The sequence below is a fragment of the Prunus avium genome, chromosome 8 (assembly GCF_965620075.1).
Source record: "Prunus avium chromosome 8, drPruAviu1.hap1.1, whole genome shotgun sequence".
In the NCBI taxonomy this organism is placed as follows: Eukaryota; Viridiplantae; Streptophyta; class Magnoliopsida; order Rosales; family Rosaceae; genus Prunus; species Prunus avium.
The window spans coordinates 3,701,227-3,720,955 of NC_142291.1; the positions used below are offsets into that span (position 1 = coordinate 3,701,227).

At 38.0% G+C, this 19,729-nt stretch overlaps 2 protein-coding genes and 1 non-coding gene across 3 annotated transcripts; 2 read left to right on the forward strand and 1 right to left on the reverse strand.

Moving 5' to 3' along the window:
• Positions 1-5,419: 5,419 nt before the first annotated feature.
• On the forward strand, positions 5,420-9,183 carry LOC148291145 (uncharacterized). Its single transcript, XM_088245386.1, has 2 exons — positions 5,420-6,709; positions 6,770-9,183. Exons 1-2 carry the CDS (start codon positions 5,420-5,422, stop codon positions 7,757-7,759), a joined length of 2,280 nt encoding a protein of 759 aa, XP_088101512.1. The 3' UTR covers positions 7,760-9,183.
• Positions 5,798-5,904, reverse strand: LOC148291146 (small nucleolar RNA R71). The gene has a single exon (XR_015827216.1). It is a non-coding gene; the product is annotated as a small nucleolar RNA R71 (small nucleolar RNA).
• A 9,910-nt stretch (positions 9,184-19,093) lies between the features above and the next one.
• Positions 19,094-19,729, forward strand: LOC148291147 (uncharacterized). Its single transcript, XM_088245691.1, has one exon. The coding sequence runs from the start codon at positions 19,109-19,111 to the stop codon at positions 19,727-19,729; it is 621 nt and encodes a 206-aa protein (XP_088101817.1). The 5' UTR covers positions 19,094-19,108.

The window sequence follows — 19,729 nt, forward strand, 5'->3', positions numbered from 1 at the left end:
CAAATTTTCAAATTTTCCCCCGTCTTTGAAAACCTTATCTCTCATTAACAAGCGTCGTCTTTTAAAACACACTAAAAAAAGGCCACTTAAGTGAATTCACGCTCGACAAATTTTCAGATTTTCCCCCGTCTCTGAAAACTTTATCTTTCCCTCCTTGAAACCTCCTGAGCTCCTCTCTTCTTGAAACCGTCCTGAGCTATCTGAAACACTCCATCTCTCACCTTTCTACTCCTCATACGTACCTACCAGCCATCGATGCCATCAACGCAGCGACGCCGTGAATGCCATCGACGCAGCGACGCCGTCAACACCTTCGTTATTCGCATCAGTCATCACCAGCCGCCATCGACGCCATATTCACAGTCAACGACGACGATGTCCTTGAAAACAGATCTAGAGACCTTGCGAGATGGGAAAATCCTAGAACATCAAATCTGGTCTTCGATGTCGCCTGAGGTTCGATGACAGATCTCCATCGCGCCTTCTTGGTGAGCTCTCGCCATCCACATCACAAAAGAAACTCTAAGTTAGTCAAAATGTTCTTTTGTATTGTGTTACAAATGAACTTTTCCTGCATAAGCTTATGCTTGTATAGATGATGCATATTTTTTGTTAGTTAAGATGACCTTGAAAACAGATCTAGAGACCTTGCGAGATGGGAAAATCCTAGAACATCAGATTTGGTCTTCGATGTCGCCTGAGGTTCGATGACAGATCTCCATCGCGCCTTCTTGGTGAGCTCGCCATCCACGTCACAAAAGCAACTCTAAGTTAATCAAAATGTTCTTCTGTATTGTGTTAGTTAAGATGACAGCAAGATAATGTAATCTTACTATGGTTTTTGATTGCTTAGGTAAGATGACATGGCAAATAGGTGCTACAGCTTATATCGAGTACAGCTCAAAGGCCCAGTTGGTAGGCAACTTAGAAGAATATAAGATCCATTTGACCAAGATGACTTAGAACACTACTCCAAGATGACAGCTGAATGTGGAGAACAAGTACAAATTGTGGAAGATACAACAACCATAGGTTAATGCTTTGGATATGGTATTTTGTAATTATAGGTTATAATGTTATAAATATGGTATTTTGTATGGATATAGTAGGAATCAAGATTGGTAAACAATGTAATTACAATTGAATCTTCAAGTTTTATGAAAGAAATAATTTTTTAGGATATCTAAAATGAAATTAGTACATCATTTTTACAGATAATAAACGGCGGTTTTTTGGAACAAAACCGTCTTTTTTAGATTTATCATTTTTACAGATAATAAACGACGGTTTTTTCAGAAAAAGTGTCATCTTTACATTTAAATAGACGACGGTTTTTTCAGACAAAGTGTCATCTTTACAGTAAATAGACGACGGTTTTACGTCTTTACATTTAATAGACGACGATTCTATAAAAAAAAAGTGTCGTCTTTACATTAAATAGACGACGGTTCTATAAAAAAAAAAGTGTCGTCTTTACATTAAATAGACGACGGTTTTTTCAGAAAATGTGTCGTCTTTACATTAAATAGACGACGGTTCTTTCAGAAAAAGTGTCGTCTTTACATTTAATAGACGACGGTTCTATAAAAAAAAGTGTCGTCTTTACATTAAATAGACGACAGTTTTTTCAGAAAAAGTGTCGTCTTTACATGTAATAGACGACGGTTCTTTTAAAAACCGTCGTTTTTACATATAATTAGGGGTGGCATTTTATACCGAAAAACCAAAAAACCGCAAAAACCAACCGATAATTTACCGCAATGAAACCGCAATCACGGTAAACCGAACCGCATTTGCGGTTGCGGTTGCGGTTGCGGTATTTGATTTTCAAAACTTGCGGTTACCGCAAACCGCAAATATATTTTAAATAATATTGTCTATATTATATTGTATGTAAAATATATTTCATACAACATATTTCATACAATATTTTCTATTCACACCCATTAATCGTAGCCGTTAGATGCGATCAGACCTAAGCCTCTCTTCTCTCCTTATGCGATCTCACTCTCTCAACTCTCTGATTCTCATTCGTCTCTCTCTCTCTCTCTCTCAACTCTCAAAATCGGCTTCTCTCTCACAGACCCGAATCGAACTCATCTCCTCCTCTCTCTCTCTCTATCAATCTAAGTTCTGTCTCTTCTCTCTCAACTCAACCTCCACCATGCTCACTCAACTCAAGCGCTCTCTCTCTCTCTCTCTCTCTCTCTCTCTCTCTCTAGTTTGTAACATTGGTGCATTGCATTTTCCTTTTAGTTTGTAACTTTAATTAACTTTGAATTGGATTTTCTTTTGAGTTGTAACTTTAATTCATTTTGCATTGCATTTTCCTTTTGGTTTGTAACTTTAAAGAATTTGGAATTGGAATGCTTGAGAAGTTTAACTTTAATTGGAATGCTTGGAATTGGACTTTAATTTTCTTTAGGTTGTGAATGCTTGAGAAGTTGGATTTTTATGACACAAAAAGAACTTGCGGTTTTAAACCGCTAATTCACGGTAAACCGCAAAAAGCGGTCAGTTTGCGGTTTCAAAAATTACCATACCGCAAATAGTCGGTCGGTTTGCGGTTTGGGCAAAAATTCGCGGTTACCGAACCGCAACCACCCCTACATATAATAGACGACGGTTAATTACCGTCGTAGTTTGACTTTCAAAAAGATGACGGTCGATTTAACGACGGTTTGAAAAAGAAAAAAACGACGGTGTTTCCCCGTCGTCTATTTCAATTTTTGTAGCAGTGATGGGAGACGTCCTACTTGACAGTGTGACAAAATATATTGCAATTCAATATAAGTAAGGATCCAAGCTTAACAATAAAAGTTGTAAAATAGTCTAATTACTCACTGCTGATATTCTGAAGTGTTGTCTAGCAGTTAGTTTGCGACCTCGTGGTCTCCGTTTGAGATTGAATCCAAAGCTTGGGCGTGATCTGGCTCCCATATAAAATACAAAGGGTAAAAACGTTATTTCATGTACAAATTAAACAAGCTTAAAGAGCACATGGGTAGGGCCATTGGCTTTTAACAAAATAAAATTTAAAACTCATCCACCTTATCCAAAACAAAAATAGGTAACATATCATATGCTAATTAGAGAGCATTTTTAGAGAATGTTTTCATTCATGAAACGCATTTTCAGAGAATAAAAACGCGTCTGGTAGCTTAATCAAAAACAGTGAAAACGCGTCTGGCAATAATATGTGAAAATGACAAAAACAGTGAATTTGTAACTTTAATTAAAATGCCTTAAGTTTTTTTTAATACAACATTATGTAATCAATATGTGAGTTTCAAAAAAAAAATTAGTACGTATATTATTTTTAAAAAGTATTTTTTTAATCATCTAAAAGAATATCATTTAAAAAATAGAATAAAATTTTAAAGTATAAAACTAGAATTATCTTTTTAAAAATTAAAATGAAACCTCAACCCAACCTTCTCTTTCACTCTCTGCAAACCCGCCCCAATTCTATCACTCCCCTCTCTCTCTCTCTCTCCCTCCATATACCTCTCTCATTCTCTCTCGCTCTCTCCAAAATTGAAGAATCAGACCAACCCCACCCAGCAGCACCCTTCTTCTTCCTCTAATTTCCTCTGCACACCCAACTCTTGGCTCTGAAATTTCCAGCTTCCATAAACCTATTTATTTATTTTTAGAGATAATTCTAGTTTTAGAGATATTGGCTCTTGGCTCTGAAATTTCCAGCTTCCAGTTTCATTCATGTAAATTGGCTCTTGGTCCTCTTTTCCACTTTCTCTTCATGCTGCTGCACCCTCTCTCTCTCTCACTGCAACCTCACCTTCCAGTAGTTTGATAAGTGCATTATTTACTATATTTTTATATCTCTTTTATTTGGTTTTTGTAGGGAAAGTTAATTTAAAATAGCATTATTACCTTACTTTCCTTATTTTCAGCTATTCTGCACTCTTGGAAGGATTTCGACTGAAAATCGACTTTTCAAATGAATTTTAGCACAAGGCCAATTGGAGAAGAAAGCTAAGACATTGAAGATCATTGTATCAAAGTTTCATAATTTTCTACCAAGCCAAATGCTCCAGACTTGCAAGTCAAGACAGCCTAAGTTGAAATTCCGTCAAAACTGCACTGCTGTGGAAGATTGAAGATTTGAAGACCTTTCCGATTTTTCCTAGTGGCGTGTAATATATGCCTGGAAAGCTTAGACATAAAGCTACGTTTCTCATATTTTTCCAGAATTTTCTAGGAAGTGGAATGACCCCAAAGTGTACGTGCAAGTTGGCTGACGTGTTTCCAAGTCAAAGAAGGATTCTTTCCTAATTTGTTTCCTTAATTGTTTGGGATTTTGTTTTGCTTTAGGAGAGTTTTTCCAGACCTTTTAAGAGTAGGGTTTAGTTGTTTTACACTATATAAGATCACCCTAAGGATCTCTTCAGACCATCCTCCCATATACCATATTTTTCCACCAACATTCATACACCCAGAGAAACATCAGAGAGAGCCAAGGATTTGCTGCTACACTACTTGAGGAGCTTTCGAAGGTGTTCCTGTGGAGACTCAGAAGATCAAGTCCATCTGCCAAATCGGTTTTATGACAACAATTCTCTTGTTTATCTTTTCTTTTGTCATGAACTAATTATCCTTGCTAGGGCTACGATGTAGCCTAACCATGAATACTTAATTTTTATAGTTATATTAATTTCTTATTACTATTCCATGTTGAGTATTTGTTACTGTTCTTAATGCTTTGAATATCTGGCCAATATTTAATTGATTTGATGATCCAAGCGGAGACCGAGAGGAGATGTTTGGTGTTTGCTTCTTGTAACAAATATCATGTCTTGAATGAGTGCCCGAGAGGGACTAACATGACTCATGCAGTTTTCTTGCAGGTTCTCATAGAACTTAATGGGTTCTTGATTTCCTAAATCCGTTGCTCGAGAGAGAATGGGTTGTTAATTAAGAATACTTTTGGTTGAGCCCGAGAGGGGATATCGAATGAATTAGGAGAAACCAACTGTCAATATGGATAGTAATTAGGGTTAATTGGCTATAAGAATTAAGTGGAATTGGTTATGGTGAAATCGGATGCTCTAGTGTCTCATCATCTTAATTTTCTATCATTAATTAAATTGCTATTTTTCATAATTGTTTTAGGTTACTTAAATCAATCAATCTTCTTAATCAATTGTTCAGATAAACTTTTGAATTAATCATAATTGGTAATTAATAGGAAATTACAGTCTTCGTGGGAACGATACTCTACTTATTTCTATATTACTTGTGCGAATTGTGCGCTTGCAATAATTTCACAACAAGTTTTTGGCGCCGTTGCCGGGGATTGTTTTATTTTCTATTAATATCAATATATTTTAATTCGGAGTTTAATTTGAATTTTTCTTTTTATTTTCAAGTACATTGGATTTTTCCGACACCCCCATTTATGGCGGATGAAGCTGAAAGAGCAGTGAGGGAATTTGGCCCCCCAGTGGCAACTCCCTCAGCGATCCGACGTCCTTCTATTGCAGCCAACAATTTTGAGATCAAGCCAGCCATGATCACCATGCTACAGAATTCATCCGTATTTTGTGGTCTGCCGAATGAAGATCCAAATATACATCTTGCGATATTTTTGGAGATTTGTGACACATCCAAGTTCAATGGGGTATCTGACGATGCGATTCGTTTAAGGCTATTCCCCTTTTCCTTGAAGGATAAAGCCAAGCTTTGGTTACTGTCACAGCCACAAGACTCCATCCGTACTTGGGATGATTTATCCAAGAAATTCCTTGCTAAATTTTTCCCACCAGCCAAAACTGCAAAATTCCGACAAGATATTATGTCATTCGCTCAGTATGATAAGGAGCCTTTATATGAAGCTTGGGAACGATTCAAAGATTTGTTGCGCAAGTGCCCTCACCATGAGCTACCAACCTGGATTCAAGTTCAAACTTTCTACAATGGGTTGAGTCAAACAAGCAGGACACTAATTGATGCAGCTGCTGGAGGGGCTTTAATGGCAAAAACGGCTACTGAAGCATTTGAATTATTGGAGACCATGGCATCCAACAACTACCAATGGCCGAGTGAGAGAATGAATCCGAAGCCAGCTGGGGTCTTGGAAGTCGATGCTATAGCTTTGCTAGCAACACAAATTTCTAACCTTACTAAAAAAGTTGATTCTTTGAGTGTTAATGCTATAAACACTAATACTAATTTTGGTTGTGATTTTTGTGCAGGTCCTCATCCAAGTTCAGATTGCACCACAGGGAACCCATTCACGTCTGTTGAGCAAGTCAATCAGGTTGGAGAATTTAATCGACAAATAAATAATCCTTATTCCAATACATACAACCCCGGTTGGCGAAACCATCCAAATTTTTCATGGAGCAATACTCAGAATGTGCAGAGACCACCACCTGGCTTTCCGGCTCAAGAGAAGAAAATAAATTTGGAAGATGCACTTACTCAGTTGACTATGTCTACCACCAAATTTATGACTGAAACAAAAACCCAATTTCAAAATCAGAGCGCTTCTATTCGGAATTTGGAGGTGCAAGTAGGCCAACTAGCTAATGTATTGAGTGGAAGAAATCAAGGAGTATGGCAAAGCCAACCCGAAATTAATCCGAAAAATCAAGAACAAGTAATGGCAATCACACTTCGGGAAGGGAAGCAAGTGAACACAGCGGTCATCTTGGAAAAAGAAAAATTAGAAAAAGAGGAAGAAGCTGAGAAATCTCAAGAAGAAGAAAATTATGCTGCTATGCCGTCCCCTTCTCCTCCATTGAAGCCATATGTCCCACCGATCCCTTTTCCGCAGAGGCTGAAGAAAAATAAAATTGATGGGCAATCTTCTGATTTCTTAGAAATGTTCAAAAAGGTGCAAATCAACATTCCATTCGCTGCAGCTTTGGAACAAATGCCAAGTTATGCAACATTCATGAAAGACATCCTTTCCAAGAAAAGGAAATTTGGTGATCATGAGAAAATCCAACTGACAGAAGAGTGCAGTGCCATCCTACAACGGAAGCTTCCACCAAAGAAAAAAGATAGAGGGAGTTTTAAAATTCCATGTACTATTGGAAATAATTTCTTTGAAAAAGCTTTATGTGATTTGGGTTCTAGCATTAATTTACTACCTTTATCTGTTGCTAAAAAGATTGGTATTGGTGAAATTAAACCCACCACTGTTTCTTTGCAGATGGCGGACAGGTCAATCACATACCCAGACGGAATTATTGAAGATGTTTTAGTAAAGGTTGATACACTCATATTCCCAGCAGATTTTTTGGTTTTGGATATGGAAGAAGATTCTGACACACAATTAATTTTGGGCCGTCCATTCCTGATTACTGGACGGACTCTGATTGACATGGAAGAAGGTTTAATAACTGTGAGAGTTGGGAATGAAAAAGCGACATTCAAAGTTTTTGAACCAATAACATTTCACGGAAAAGCAGAGGAAAAGGAGACTCCAAGCCATCCATTGGTACATGCCTCCACCTCTAAAGCTGACAAACCAAGAGTTGCCAAACCTGCCTTGTACTTGGATGAACCAAAACCATATGACCCAGGAAGGAATGAGTTAGAGGAACTTCAAAATAAATCTTATGAAAGTGCAAGAATTTACAAGGAGCATACAAAGAAGTGGCATGACAAGCATATCAAGAATGATCGTGACGATACAACCTTCAAAGTCAAAGGCCATCGATTGAAACCACATATGGCAGCTGCATTTCTTAAGGATGAGACCAACGTCCTCCTCAATAATCCCAAATAACGCATCTGAAAGTCGGGCTATTGACTTTAAACTAAGCGCTTGTTGGGAGGCAACCCAACTAGGTACCTTCGTTCCTTATCTTTTTAATTTTTCGTTTGTGTGCTTCTCGCGTTCATTACTTTTACTATTCTCTGTCCTTACTTTTATTTTCATTTTAAACATTGAGGACAATGTTTGGTTTAGGTTTGAGGTGGGTAACATTCGTTTTATTTTAATTTTTTTTCGTTTTTAGTCTTTTGCGAGTCATGCAAAACATTGGTGTTTATGTTTCGATAATACTGTTTTAATCTGTAATGGATTTGAAGATTTGGCCCGCGTTGTCTTCTTCAGTTTTTTGTGCTGAATCCAGCCATATAAGGGCCGTAATTTTCTGACTTTTCGTTTGCAAGTTATAGCTATTTTTCTGAACAGGGGTCTGGATCTGGAATTTTTCTGCGATTCAATACTGATTTCTGTTTTCAACATCAGTTTTCATGAAGTTCTACTCTGTTTTCTGGTATTTTTTTCTAAAGAGAAGTTGTGCGTTTGTTTGTCTATTTTCTGAGCATATAAGGCTTGTCAAAATCTGTGCAATACTTTAAGGGATAATTGTTGAAAACTGATCTAAGGTCGAAATTGAAAAGAAGCAGTTTTTGTGAAATATAAATTCTAGTTAAAGTTATCACTTTTCCTTGCTAATAGAGATGTATATGTCATGTTTTGATCATGAATGCTTTACTAACGTGTTGCCATGAAGGGTTATTGCATTATAATCTTTGCACTTCACAATACCATACTCGTAATGTTTTGGTGGACAAGGTTGCTATGCTCGAATGACTATGGAATATTAGTGGAGACTACCTTTGTGAGATATTGAGCCAAAAGCCATTCCTTGAGAGGGGTTTTATTGTTTCTACTCTTAAACACTCTTCGATTTTGTTCTTAATTAGATTGCTCTCATTAGGTTTGTATTGGATACTAAAGAATTCTCTTATTTTTGTAGGTACGTCGCTTCCAAGTTGGATGGACCATGAGATATGATGTTAGGCTATGCATGTTTTCACCCTCTAAAAGACCTTTCATCCTACCCTTTTGTGTGCGTCATTAGCCCCTTTGTAACCAAACACTTAACCTTTCTTTCACCACCCTTATTATCTATGACCTATACAACCCGTTTCTAAGCCATACCTTATAGCTTAGGATGTGCCAAAGTGATGAAAATAAGAAGGTTGAGCTCTACACCAAAGAATTGGCGTGTACCGAGGTGTTTGTGCAAAATTGCAAGAAGAAGAAAAAAAAAATATAAGAAAAGATGAAAGAAAAAAAAAAAGTATTTTGCAATTCAAAAGAGTAAAAGTTCAAAATCACTCCAAATGGAGTAGGAAATATGCACAATTCCTGGACGCTAAATACTACAAAATGTCAAAAGGAGCTGGCCGTGTATGTGATCATGAATAATGCTTTGGCATGTCCTAAGTTTTTGTTATTCCTTTCCTTTCTTTCATACCCCAAGCCTAGCCTTTCATTACAACCTGAGTAGAAGACCTAACTGATCTTTTGGGAAATCTTGCTTGGAGGTGAGGTATGTACTCTAGTTCTTAGTATTTGATTCTTTTCATGAGACATTATTTTCAGAAATTTCCATTCTTCAAGCTAAGCATATGTGTTAATATTTGATTTCCATTACATAACTTCATACACATATGTGACATTTGAGTGTAAGCCTAGGATTCCGAGAGAAAAAATAGAGTGATATCCGGTGAGGGATAGAGTCAAGGCGAAATAATTCCATGGCATTCGAGTGTGGTTATCTTTAAGCTTTGATGTTATGAGTTTTGGTATTACACGTTACACCATGATGCAATTATACTCAAAGTGGCATAGCTTTAGTGATGCAAATGTGATTGGCATGCATTGGTTTTTATTAGCTTGTTTAAAGTGGTGCCTTTAACGACTTTGTTTTGCAGTTAAACGTTTGTGGGTATCGTAACTGGTAAACCCTCAGGAGACACAACTCCTCCTACTAGGGACACCTAGAGGTTTAACGGCTTGTGGCACATGCTAAGTGTCATCGAGTTTACCTGCGAAAGTGGTTTAGTTAGTTTTTCGTTTTGTTTTTTTGTGTTTGTTTCTAATTTTGCTCGAGGACTAGCAAAAGATAGGTTTGAGGTAGTTTGATAAGTGCATTATTTACTATATTTTTATATCTCTTTTATTTGGTTTTTGTAGGGAAAGTTAATTTAAAATAGCATTATTACCTTACTTTCCTTATTTTCAGCTATTCTGCACTCTTGGAAGGATTTCGACTGAAAATCGACTTTTCAAATGAATTTTAGCGCAAGGCCAATTGGAGAGGAAAGCTAAGACATTGAAGATCATTGTATCAAAGTTTCATAATTTTCTACCAAGCCAAATGCTCCAGACTTGCAAGTCAAGACAGCCTAAGTTGAAATTCCGTCAAAACTGCACTGCTGTGGAAGATTGAAGATTTGAAGACCTTTCCGATTTTTCCTAGTGGCGTGTAATATATGCCTGGAAAGCTTAGACATAAAGCTACGTTTCTCATATTTTTCCAGAATTTTCTAGGAAGTGGAATGACCCCAAAGTGTACGTGCAAGTTGGCTGACGTGTTTCCAAGTCAAAGAAGGATTCTTTCCTAATTTGTTTCCTTAATTGTTTGGGATTTTGTTTTGCTTTAGGAGAGTTTTTCCAGACCTTTTAAGAGTAGGGTTTAGTTGTTTTACACTATATAAGATCACCCTAAGGATCTCTTCAGACCATCCTCCCATATACCATATTTTTCCACCAACATTCATACACCCAGAGAAACATCAGAGAGAGCCAAGGATTTGCTGCTACACTACTTGAGGAGCTTTCGAAGGTGTTCCTGTGGAGACTCAGAAGATCAAGTCCATCTGCCAAATCGGTTTTATGACAACAATTCTCTTGTTTATCTTTTCTTTTGTCATGAACTAATTATCCTTGCTAGGGCTACGATGTAGCCTAACCATGAATACTTAATTTTTATAGTTATATTAATTTCTTATTACTATTCCATGTTGAGTATTTGTACTGTTCTTAATGCTTTGAATATCTGGCCAATATTTAATTGATTTGATGATCCAAGCGGAGACCGAGAGGAGATGTTTGGTGTTTGCTTCTTGTAACAAATACCATGTCTTGAATGAGTGCCCGAGAGGGACTAACATGACTCATGCAGTTTTCTTGCAGGTTCTCATAGAACTTAATGGGTTCTTGATTTCCTAAATCCGTTGCTCGAGAGAGAATGGGTTGTTAATTAAGAATACTTTTGGTTGAGCCCGAGAGGGGATATCGAATGAATTAGGAGAAACCAACTGTCAATATGGATAGTAATTAGGGTTAATTGGCTATAAGAATTAAGTGGAATTGGTTATGGTGAAATCGGATGCTCTAGTGTCTCATCATCTTAATTTTCTATCATTAATTAAATTGCTATTTTTCATAATTGTTTTAGGTTACTTAAATCAATCAATCTTCTTAATCAATTGTTCAGATAAACTTTTGAATTAATCATAATTGGTAATTAATAGGAAATTACAGTCTTCGTGGGAACGATACTCTACTTATTTCTATATTACTTGTGCGAATTGTGCGCTTGCAATAATTTCACAACAAGCTTCCCATCTCCTTTTCCTTTTCTTGGACTGAAAATTGATTCGGCAATTAGTTGTTCAACGATGGTGGTTCAATTCAATTGCATAGAGATTCTGTTGGGTTCGATTGAGTGGCGGTGATGTCAATCTGGTTCGATGGGGCGGTGGTGATTTTGACTGGGTGATGGTGGTGATTCAAGCTCTGCGTGTGGTTCTCTGCTGGCAGCGTTTGATGGTGGTTTTGGTCTGATGGGGAGAGAAGATTGAGCGAGAGAAGCAGCGTGTCTTCAGTGTTTGTTTCCTGTGAGAATGAAAACAGCTTTTTTATGTTTTCTACAAGTAGACGTGAAATTGTTTTTGTTTTATTAAAACGTTCTCCATGTTTTCTGTTTTTGCCCACCGAACAGGTTTTTTGTTTGTTTTTGTTCTCTCAAAATGAAAAATGGGCTCTCAAAACATAAACGAACGGGCCCTAATTTTTCTTAACATTTACTAGAACATAGGTTGGCAATAAAAACACTTGGTTCGTTACTGTTTCCATCAATTATACAGTTTTGCCTTGTTCCTTAATTTCAAATTAACTTCGCATATAATAAATAAGTAGACGTTCATAATGTATATTGCACTATAAAAACTCAATCTCCTACAACATTCACTCATCTCAAGGGATTCTTTTTCTCTTGAGAAACATTATCATCTATCTTGGAATTTCGAGCATAGTGATCAAGCATGGCGCAACAGTTTCTGGGGTACCAAATGATGTTGATGATATTACTATTCTTATGTGGGGCCTGCATTGCACAATCAATGAGTGATAAACAAGATGATGAGAACAGGAAAGATCCGTGGGAAGGATATCAACTTCCTCCCCAACCATGGAAGGGATACGATGTATATTTGAGAAGCTGCGTTCGTGTGCTGACCAAGAAATGTGGGCTGGAAATGTATGATTTCATCTTCAGACGACGTCGAGGGATGAGTATGAGTTGTTGCTTGAAACTCGTTAAAATCGGTGAAATGTGCAGTACACAACTGTCGTACACACTCTCACATATTAAAGCGTTTGCACGCAATAGAGGCAATATACACCTTCGAAGTGAGCATGCCTATATAGAAAATGTGTTAAGAGAGTAATGGAAGGTGTGCCGAAGTCATCGCCCATGTTATAGATCTTTACACAAAACCCATAAATGTTAACATTCTATGTGTTTCCATATTGGATATGAATAAATAAACTTTCTTCAAAAATACGAGTAATTGTAATGTTTTGTCTTTTCAATAATAGAAAATTTGGCATAAGTCCAATTATGAGGAGAGATATTGGGTGAAATCCACACAGAAATTGTTGTTGATCCAAGTCCTTTGACTTTTGTGCCACATAAGATTACATGCCTTTTTCAATTTATTGATATTTACTTTTATTTATTATTTATTTTTTGTTCCAGTTATACACCTAAAACATAAATAAGGTAAATTATGAATTCGTAAAACTGGTAAGTTATTGATTTGTAGGACATTAATTATCATATTTGATTTGAATTTAATTGCAAATCTGTTTATTGAATTTTGAAATTATCCCAAGGTATACCGACATCAAAATTTGTAATAAGAGTTCATAAAAACTTCATACCTTAACAATAGGTAAGGTACCTATGCATACACCTCGTATGCACTATGCAGGTAATTAAACCCATAAATTACCTCTGGTCCAGATAATTAAATCCATAAATTACCTCTAGTCTAGGTAGTTATACCTTCTAGCCCAGGTAATTGAACTCATATAATATCTTGGTTTGGATCTTTAAACTCAACTGAGATAAAAATCCATACAAAATTTCTTTGGAAAAAAAAAAAACACTATTACATGGAAGACATGTACGTATGTATATAAATATGAAGCTCCAGAAAAAACTACTTAAGAAAACTCAAGAAAAAAACACTTACCTGTAAGGCATGTACATATATATACAAGGAAAACGCATTATATATATAAGGAAATGCATACACATACACATATATATATATATGGAAACACTGAATTTTAGGAAAGTGTTTTCATATAATTCCATTTATGATAGTGGTATATGCTGTAAATTTTTAAAAAATTATGAACATACTAATTGCTTAATTGGTGAGACTGGACTGCAATTGAAAAGAGAAAGCATGTGGACTGCATCCATTATATCCTGATAAAAATGGACTTATATCTAAGAAGCCATTTCAATAAAAATGTAGTTAAATAATTTCTTAATTTGTTTCTTCTTTTTTCTTTTTGTGATATGGTTGAACATAAATAAGATTTGAAAAATCAACTATATCATTTACCTTCACATCCATGGAAAGGATAGTATTATACCTATAAACTTACTTGTGGAATTTAAATAAATCGGTGAACTGTAGAGTTGTTAATTAAATAATTATTGATACATGTTGTTACATTTTGATGAATTTACTCATCATATATGAGATATATATACGATAGGCGGCAAAGGACCCACAAGTGTAGTGGTTTGGAGTATTTACTCCATCAGGCAAGATTTTGGGTTCGAGTCTTAGCATCCGTATAGTGTGTGTGAGTTTAGTATGCTATCGCCCCTCTCAATAGGAAAGGTCCTAAAATATACACGATAGGTGAGGATACCTTTTGAAAATTTGCTGTTACATCAACAAAATTTGTGTCGCTAACAAAATTGACGTTGGAAGTAGCCTTGAATAATTTATGCTGTTACATCAACAAAAATGTGGAACTAGCTGAGTGTGGTTTATGTTGGTGGGTTGCAGGTGGGGATGGGTTGCTCAGGTCTTGGGGGAGAAAAAAAACAAAGGAGAGGGGAGGTGTGGTTGGGGAGGAAGGGATAATAGAGAGAGACGACAAGGGGATGGAAAAAAAATGCAATTTTCAATTTTTTAATGTTTGGTAGGAAAGAAGCTTGATTTTTAATGGTTTATTTTCAAATATATACAATTTTACCATTTTTAAACCACTCTTAAAAATGAAAAGACTGAAAATACCCTTAATCATGGATGAAAAATTGGATGATTTTAAAGTTAGATGACAAATTATAGATTTTGAAAAATTCAGGTGACATTTCTCTTAAATTTTTTTTTTCAGGTGACATTTCTACAAATATCTCATAATTTAATTGTCACTAAAATACATATTAGAAATCAAGGCATTAACGACAAATATGTACATTGATAATCTTAAAAGAAGGGCTTGTCCAGTGTTTTGTGGGGTTTTAGGTCTACGTGCACTAGTATGACACTCAAATTTGTTTCCTTATTTTCCAATGAATTTTAATCAATAAATTATCTTAACTAGGTGTTCTACTCTGCATACTTTCGAGGACGAAACCGCACAAGGTTAAGCTAGCTGGACTTGAGGTAGGGTTTCCTGAATTCCCGATGATTGGGCTATATCACTTTTAATCTTGGTGATTATATATAGTACTATAAATATGAATATTATTGTTGTGTTGCTCGATGAATACTATTTGATGTTATATGAATATTATTGTTGATGTTTCTCTATGGATATTATTTGACGTTGAGTGAATATTATTATGCATATGATTAAGCCTGGAATATTATTGTTATTATCTATATTATTATTCTACAGAGATAAATTATGTTTGCGTTGCATTACATATGCATCATAAAGACAGTGGTGTTTGGAGTGTGTGTGTGTGTGTGTGTGTCGTTTGAGATATATCTAAGGGGTGGGAGAAGGCTTTAGATATATCTGAATAAAATGTGGAATATATTCAGGTGACGGGAGCAGAGCTTGAATATATTAAGGTGATGGGAGCAGGGCCTCTAATGAAAAGTGAAAGTTGAGAAATTCGTAAACAAAAGAAAAATGGGTTAAGGGACAGATGGGCGCTAGTTCATATTTTAGGGTATTCGGAGCCATAGTGGTAAAACGCATGGTATGGGACATGCAGGCTTGTTGCCCTAGGATATGAATTAGTGGGATTAGAAGGGAGTGAGTTCATGGCATCACTGCATATACAAATTTATTTATCTGGTATGATTGCATAATTTGTATATCTTGTGTTGTTTGATACATGACACTTTGATTAACTGTGATAGCTGACTTTGAGGGGTTTGACGGTACTCTACTGGGCATTAGAATGCTCATACCCTAATAGATTGTGCAGGATTCAAAGGATTCAAGACGAAGTTTGAGGAAGCGGGTTTCAACTAAGCTGCTAGGTTTTTGTTGTTGATTTGTGTAATTAATATTTGTAAGTAGTCAACTGTTTGTTAAAGATCCTAGTGTGTAGTTAACTACAAGCTACTACGACTCTGATTTTGTAATGTTAAGTAAATTTGTTTTATTTGTGGCTCTTTTTCTTATCATATCATAGTTGTAGGATTTTATTCTTATGACTATGGTATGACTCACACCATGATTCGGGAATATTCCTTATTTTCGAATCGGGTCGTGACACAAAGAGAGGAGGATCCAGCTCCAGTTCAGCGGGTAGTGGTTGGTCTGGGGGACGGGGATCCAGTTCGAGCAGTGGCAGGTCTAGCTCACGACCAATTTGGAGTCAGCCATCTGGATATCAGCCTATGACCAGTTCCGCTTGTTTTTACTGTGGACAGGCAGGACATCGCAAGAGGGATTGCCCGCAACGTGGACAACAGAGCGGTCAGCACCAGAGGAGCGGGGTAACATGTTTTAATTGTGGGCAGTCTGGACACTATAGGAGTGAGTGTCCACTCATTACTGCTGCGGGTACAACAGGAGCTTGGGGCCCAGCAGGGGCAAAGCGGTAGAGGACATGGTCAGACCCGGGGCGGGGCATCTTCTTCTGCAGCCGATTCTTCTTCGAGCAGCGGAGTTCAGTCTACCTTCCGTGGGCGGGGTGGCAGGAGTCAGAGGGGTCAGTCAGGGCGTGCTACTACTCAGGCCCGTGTGTTCTCCATGACCCAGCAGGAGGCCCAGGCCACACCGGATGTTATTACTGGTACAGTCCCTATTTTTGGTTACTTTGCACGTGTATTGATAGATCCTGGGGCTACCCATTCGTTCATTGCACGTACTTTTGTACCTTATGCCAGTGTTAGACCCACACCCATGGCAGGAAGTTTTAGTATTTCTTTACCTACTGGGGATGTCCTGTTTGCGGACATGGTGTTTAAAGGTTGTTATGTCCAAGTGGGAGATGCAATGTTGGATGCGGATTTGACTCCCTTGGACTTGGTAGATCTTGATATTATCTTGGGAATGGATTGGTTGGAGAAACATCGTGCATCAGTAGATTGTTTCAGGAAGGAGGTAGTGTTTAGAAGTCCGGGACAACCTGAAGTTATGTTCTGTGGAGAGCATAGAGTTCTTCCTTCTTGTCTCATCTCTGCCATCACGGCAAAAAGGTTACTTAAGAAGGGATGCGTGGGGTACTTGGCCCACATTATTGATACTCAGGAAATCACTTTGAATCTGGAAGATGTTCCAATTGTTCGTGAGTTTCCAGATGTCTTTCCGGATGATCTTCCTGGTTTGCCTCCTCAGAGAGAAACCGAGTTCACTATTGAACTCCTTCCAGGCACGAATCCAATTTATCAAGCTCCTTATAGGATGGCACCAGCAGAGTTACGGAAGTTGAAGATTCAATTGCAATAGTTGGTTAATCTTGGATTTATTCGACCTAGTGTTTCCCCTTGGGGTGCACCGGTGTTGTTTGTAAAGAAGAAGGATGGAACCATGAGGCTATGTATCGATTACAGACAATTGAACAAGGTGACAGTGCGTAATCGATATCCCTTGCCTCGAATCGATGATTTGTTTAATCAATTGAAGGGTGCCAAGTATTTCTCTAAGATTGATCTGAGATCAGGTTACCATCAACTCAGAGTACGAGAGGAGGATGTTCCGAAGACAGCATTCAGGACTCGTTACGACCATTATAAGTTCTTGGTGATGCCTTTCAGATTGACAAATGCTCCAGCAGCATTTATGGATCTCATGAACAGAGTGTTCCGACCTTACTTGGATCGCTTTGTGATTGTATTCATAGACGACATCCTTGTCTATTCCAAAACTTTGGAGGGTCATAAGAAGCATCTGAGGTTGGTATTAAAGACATTGAAAAGGAGGGAGTTGTATGCCAAGTTCAGTAAATGTCAGTTTTGGTTGGATAGAGTGGACTTTCTCGAGCATGTGATATCAGCAGAAGGAATCTATGTAGACCTTCGGAAAGTAGAAGCTGTTGTGAATTGGGTGCAACCCACTAGTGTGACAGAAATACGGAGTTTCTTGGGGTTAGCATGTTATTATCGTCGGTTTGTGGAAGGGTTCTCTGTGATAGCAGCACCTCTTTCGCGGTTAACGAGGAAGGATGTTCAGTTTGAGTGGTCGGAGGAGTGTGAGCAGAGTTTCCAGGAGTTAAAGAAGCGGTTGACCACCGCGCCTGTTTTAGCTCTTCCAGACAATTCGGGAAACTTTGTGATCTACAGTGATGCATCATTGCAAGGCTTGGGATGTGTTTTGATGCAGCATGATCAGGTGATTGCTTATGCCTCAAGGCAACTTAAGAAGCATGAGCAGAATTATCCGACTCACGATTTGGAACTTGCCGCAGTGGTGTTCGCTCTCAAAATTTAGCGACACTACCTGTATGGTGAGACGTGTCAGATCTTCATTGATCACAAGAGCCTCAAGTACATTTTCACTCAGAAGGAGTTGAACCTGAGACAACGACGTTAGATGGAGTTGATTAAGGATTACGATTGCACAATTGAGTATCATCCCGGTCGAGCTAATGTGGTAGCTGATGCTTTGAGTAGGAGTATTAATGTGAGTATAGCTCATTTTAAAGGGGTTTACATTCCGTTAATGGGAGAACTACGGAAGGAAGAGGTAGAGTTAGAATGGAGTCAACAGGGTGCAATACTTGCTAGTTTGTATGTGAGGCCTATTCTGATTGAGAGGGTGATTGCAGCCCAATTGGAAGATCCTAAGCTTTGTGTGATAAGATCAGAAGTAGAAAGTGGCATACGGAGGGATTATGCAATAAGAGAAGATGGGACCTTAGTAACTGGAACTCGTCTCTGTGTACCTAGGAATGACGACCTGAAGAGAGAAATTATGGAGGAAGCTCACTGTTCAACTTATTCTATGCATCCAGGTAGTACTAAGATGTATCGGACTCTACGTGAGTACTACTCTTGGCCGCATATGAAGGGTAACATTGCTAAGTATGTGAGCAGGTGTTTGGTGTGCCAACAAGTGAAAGCGGAGCGACAAAAGCCTTCTGGACTTATGCAGCCACTCCCGATCCCTGAATGGAAGTGGGAGCATATTACAATGGACTTTGTCTTCAAACTTCCACATTCTGCAAATGGGTATGACGGAATTTGGGTGATAGTTGACCGACTCACCAAATCAGCCCACTTCCTACCTGTAAAGGAAACCTATTCCTTGTCAAAGCTGGCGAAGCTCTTTGTGGATGAGATAGTGAGATTGCATGGAGCTCCTATGTCCATTGTGTCGGACAGGGATGCTAGGTTTACCTCTCGATTCTAGAAGTGTCTACATGAGGCTATGGGCACCAGGTTACGTTTCAGTACTTCTTTCCACCCACAGACTGATGGACAGTCAGAAAGAACCATACAGACTCTGGAGGATATGTTGAGATCCTGTGTGTTACAGTTGAAAGGTAGTTGGGATACTCACCTTGCTTTGGTGGAGTTTGCGTATAATAACAGTTACCATTCAAGCATTGAGATGGCTCCGTATGAAGCTTTATATGGGAGGATGTGTAGAACTCCAGTCTGTTGGAATGAGGTGGGTGACAGGAAAGTGGAAAAAGTGGATAGTATTCGGGATACAACTGAACAAGTGAAGATGATTCGAGAGAAGCTTAAGACCTCACAAGACAGACAGAAGAGTTATGCTGACAACCGGTCCAAGGATCTTGAGTTTGCAGTTGGAGACTGGGTATTTTTGAAGCTATCTCCTTGGAAGGGTGTGAAGAGATTTGGTAAACGTGGGAAGTTAAGTCCTCGTTATATTGGACCGTATGAGATCACAGAACGTGTCGGACCAGTTGCCTACAGACTTGCCTTACCTTCGGAACTATCTCGGATCCATGACGTTTTCCATGTGTCCATGTTACGGAAGTACATGCCTGATCCTTCTCATGTTCTGGAACAGCAACCCATGGAGTTGAGAGAAGATTTGTCATATGATGAGGAACCCGTACAAATTCTGGACAGAAAAGAGCAAGTGTTACGCTCCAGATCCATTCCAATGGTGAAAGTGTTGTGGAGGAGTCAAACTGTAGAGGAAGCTACTTGGGAACCCGAGGAGCAGATGCGGGCCCAGTACCCTTACCTCTTCTATTGA